This window comes from Merops nubicus, unplaced genomic scaffold (genome assembly GCF_000691845.1).
Source record: "Merops nubicus isolate BGI_N331 unplaced genomic scaffold, ASM69184v1 scaffold12665, whole genome shotgun sequence".
Taxonomy (NCBI): Eukaryota; Metazoa; Chordata; class Aves; order Coraciiformes; family Meropidae; genus Merops; species Merops nubicus.
The window spans coordinates 1,812-6,375 of record NW_008611647.1 but is presented as its reverse complement, the minus strand read 5'-3'; the positions used below and the strand labels follow the sequence as shown (position 1 = coordinate 6,375).

The window sequence follows — 4,564 nt, the reverse complement described above, 5'->3', positions numbered from 1 at the left end:
AAAAGCCAAAAAAACGGGGCTAGGGCGCTTACACAGACACTCAGAAAAAGCAGACGGGAGTTTTGCTGCCTCCTCCTTATTAATTATTATTTTTATTATTATTTTAACTGAGGGGTGAATAGCCTTCGCACCCCTGTCAGGCGGGAACACAAGGTCCCCCCTCACAGGGCAAGGAGGCATCAGCAGCTGCCCCTGCGCACCCAAAACTAGCCTAACTTTCCCCGAATAAAACTTGGAATGTGGCCCCTGCACCCTCACTACCTCTTGCAAACGCCTAAAATCCACAAAAAACCGCGGGTTTAGTTGTATTTATTAATTCCCATCCACGCTGCCAGCGCCCCTTGGGACTCCCACTCTTCATCAAGCAGGCGGCTGCAGCAGGTTGGGGTATCCCATATATATGGAATTTAAAAGACGGAAGGATGTCATATTCAGGGCACTTTGGGGTGTTCTGGAGTCACTAGATGTCACTGTCGGCTCGTGGAGGGGACGTGGCACCGGGTGGTGACACTGCATGCCTGGATGGATCCTGCTACCTCCACGCCCAGGCCCCTCAGGAGCATGGCCACAGAGCAGGACACCTCCCTGGCCACCCGCCTGGTGACAAGGGACAGATAAACTACCTGGGCCACCTTCCCCATCTGTATTTTGGGGTCTGGCCCCAGTGCGGGGCACTGCTCCACCACAAATATCCTTCCCAGGGGTCTACAAGGACCTAGATCAGGTGGAGCAGTACTACCATGGCGCTGTGAGGGTGGGGAGACACTGGACCAGGCTGCCCAGAGAAGCTGTGGATGTCCCACCCCTGGAGATGTTCAATGTCAGGTTGGACGAGGCTTTGAGCAACCTGCTCTAGTGGGAGGTGTCCCTGACCATGGCAGGAGGTTGGAACGAGGTGATCTTTAAGGTCCCTTCCAACCCAAGACACTCTGTGACTCTATGACTCCTGTTTCAATTACATCACATAATAGTAGGAAGACTAGCCATTATTGTAGTAAGAGCATTATATATCCTGTTTTTCTAAGGTTTTGGTGCTAAACGGTGAGGTGTTTCACAGATGGAGCATCAGCTTCAGTCATGGCCCAGCCAGCAACACTTCAAGGCATCTTTCATGCCTCTGAACAAACCCTGTGGCCACATCATTCATTTGAAGTATTTGTGAAGCTGAGCCCTGATTCTTCTGCTTCTGTTTGTAGAGCACAGGGGGAACTTTTTCCTGGACTTGTCAAACCATCAGATGCACAGGTTTGGCCACATTCACCTGCAGATGGAGGTCCTTGTTCTCCAGGAGCAGCAGCCCAAACCTGAGCACCTCATGCTAACCAGTGTGTTTCATAGTATAAATCTAGTCCTATCTCTGCAGGAGCTGGCCCAGAGATGACCGTTCATATGATCTCCTTTCTCCCATGATATGGAGTCATCAATCAGTTTCAAAAAATACTTAAAATTTTTAACATTTATTTTCATACAGAACCCTGAAGAAAAAAAAAAACAAACTTTTGGGAAGGATGAAAATACGGGGGGGGGGGTTGTTAACAATTTCAAACTACAATTAAAAAACAAGTAGTTGGAAATGTGTTTTCCTTCTGTATTGGCATGTCCAGAATGAAAATGTGCAAGAAGAAATCACCCTTTGGTGACTTTGGCTGGAAAGCACATGTTGCTTTTTGACAACAGGGATCTTATCAGGAGGAAAAAGTAGATTTCTTTTGTTTTCTCTTTTTTTTTCACTCCATTTCCTCAGAAACACAGATAAAACAGCACAAAAAAAGCAAATAGGATGGGGAACCCATCCCTGTGAGGCAAGAAGCTGTTGAGTGCAGCTCAAAAAGCAAGGAGCTGCCTAACCCTGCCTCTCAGCGAGTCCCATCTCTTTTTAAAACACTAAATTTTTATTAAAACACAAATAAATAAATGACAATAAAGAAAAAAAAAGTTATTTCTATAAATAACAAAGTTCAGTGTAAAGGGCTAGAAAGAGACACAATAAATTATCCTGAGCTGACGGGATGCCGTGGGCAGAGGGAGAGAGGCGAGGTGACAGCCTGGGAGCCCTTGGCTGCCAACACCCCGGTGGGGAGGGCTGGGGGCTTGGTCCTGACCCCTCAGAGCTCCCCCACCGACCCCCAAACCAGGCTGCTAACCAGATGTGCTCCAGCACATACAGATGTGCTCGCCCAACGCTCCACGTGCCGTTCCCTGTGGCAGCTGGGCGTGTAATGAGGAGAGAACAGAGCCACTGGCTGCTTGGGCTGGGATCTGCACATCTGGACGAGGGGCAGGGGGTCGGCACATCTGGATGGGGAGCAGGGGGTCGTCTGGAGCAGCAGGGGTGTTGGGAAGCTGCCCGTTGAGCACGGCCCCATCCCCACACCTTGGGCAGCCCCCCACAGTGGCTCTCGGTGAAGGAGACAGAGATGAACCCTTTTGGTTTGGGAAGCCAAAAAAAAGGCACGAATCCACCAAGGCACAGGACAGGAGGAGGCACTTGGGTTCCAGGGGCAGGATCAGACCCTGTTCGTCTCACTACAAGAGTGATGACAGAGTTCGTGGCTGTGAGCAAAGGGCTTGCCAATTGGTTTTCTTTTTTTTCTGTGTTTTTTTGTGGTGATCTAAGCATCAAACGTGGGAGTCACGTTAACCAGTCAAGGTCGATGGTGTCCCCCCCCACCACAAGTCTCCCTCCTAGGAGCACAAAGCCTCACGCAACCAGGTGTTGAAACACCCCTCATGCTCACAGCCATCAGAGACACCATCTGATTGTCACCCCAGCCTCTGCTGGGAACTGTCTGTGTGTCCTGGTGCTCCAAGGGCCAACAGGAGACCACGGGCCTTGCACCACAGCACCATCCAGAACGGCCGGCCGGGTGACGAAGCCCCAGGAGTTACAGCACGTGGCTGCCAAAACAGCAGCCAAACAATATTTGGGAGGGTTCCTCCCAGCCAGCTGCAGTGTGTCCTGTAGCTCCAGCATAATGTCTCTCTTGGGAGCAAAGAAGCAACAGTGGTGGCTGAGCTGCCTGAGCCGTTCAAAGCTCGACGTCCACGGTGTCCTCCTCGTGCTCCTTGGTGTCCGTGGAGTCGGCGGTGGCAGGCTGGATCACCCCAAACTGGGACAGCTTTGCTGCCTTCTGCTCCATGCTCTGCTTCCTCCACTTGATCCTCCGGTTCTGGAACCAGACTTTCACCTGGCAGGAAAATGGCACCACAGCTGAAGCCGAGGTCTCCAGGAGCCTCTTTCCTAATGGTGGCCGTTGCCACGTCATTCCGAGGCAGATGTCCCCAAAAAGCAGAGTTCCTTAAAGAACTTAAGTTCCCTGAAGAGAGGGACGTGCCCCTTCTCCTCATCACCCCCAGAACAGCCCTTGCTTTGCTCTCCCTCTTGATCCCACCATGGAGGAGACCTCTAAAATCATCTAGTCTGACCATTCCCCCAGCACTGCCAGGTCCCCACTGCCCCGTGTCCCTCACCCCACATCTCCACAGCTTGGAAACCCCTCCAGGGGTGGGGACTCCACCACTGCCCTGTGCACCCTGGTGCAAACCTATCTCCCACCCCTTCAGGTGCGTGGCTTCAATGTCACTCTGCATCACACCCTCCTCCCACTGCACTTCACGGTGGTGGAACCACCACGGACCAAACCCAGACCCAGGATTTACACCAGCACGCCCAGCTCCCCATTTCTCACCTGAGTCTCTGTGAGATGCAGAGTTGCAGCCAGGTCTACTCTTTCCGTGCCCACCATGTACTGCTGCTTGAGGAACTCTTGCTCCAGCCGTTCCAGCTGCTCTGGTTTGAAGACCGTGCGGACCCTCTTCATCTTGCAAGGCCCCCCAGTCCTCCAAGGCACTGCAGGGCCCAGCGTGCTGGCCCCTACACAGTGAGACAGCTCCAGACCTGCAACCAAGAAGCAGTGACTGAAGGGGGCTGCATGTCTGAGGACGTTTTGAGGTGCCCAACCCATGCTGCCCCCTGCTTTTACCCTTCCCGTGCCACCCGTAGTCAGCCAGTGTCCAGGAGAAGACACTGAAGCTGGCAGGCTGGCTTGGTGAAGACAAGAGACACCAGCCCTGGTGCAGGTCCTCACCCTGGACCTCAGTCCTTTGGTCTTGGTAGGTTGAGCTGATCCATCAAGTCCCTTGTGTGCACAGGCATTAGCAGGACTAACAGGTCTCAGTCTCCTATCTAGCTGTGGCCTGATGATCACCGTAATTACCTAATTAACATACAATACACCACCAGCACTGTCACAAGACCAGCCAGCACCAGTCAAGAGTGGTGCCTGGTGCCCTCCCACATTTCTAAGCTCTCATCCTGCCAGCACAGACTGAGAGTCACACACATCTTGGTGTTCCCAAGGAGTGTGTCCCCCAGGAGCCACAGGGATCATCCCAGCTCTGTCCTGGAGGAGCTTCCTGGAGCCGAGGTCTCACTGTGAGGAGGAGGACTGCAGGGTGGAGAGACCACAGGCGAGGGCTGAGCAAAGGGGGCTGCAGCCATCAAGGCAAAAAAACTGAATCCACGAGGCTGGTTCTGGAGTTAAAACACACACAGGAAGGTTGG

The 4,564-nt window shown here is 52.8% G+C and overlaps 1 protein-coding gene across 1 annotated transcript; it reads right to left on the bottom strand.

Moving 5' to 3' along the window:
* Positions 1-3,015: 3,015 nt before the first annotated feature.
* HMX3 (H6 family homeobox 3) lies at positions 3,016-3,898 on the bottom strand (the record flags this gene model as incomplete). The annotated part of the gene is made up of 2 exons (XM_008941281.1): positions 3,016-3,188; positions 3,690-3,898. Coding segments are annotated over 2 exons (368 nt in total), but the record flags the coding sequence as incomplete, so codon positions are not given.
* Positions 3,899-4,564: the final 666 nt, after the last annotated feature.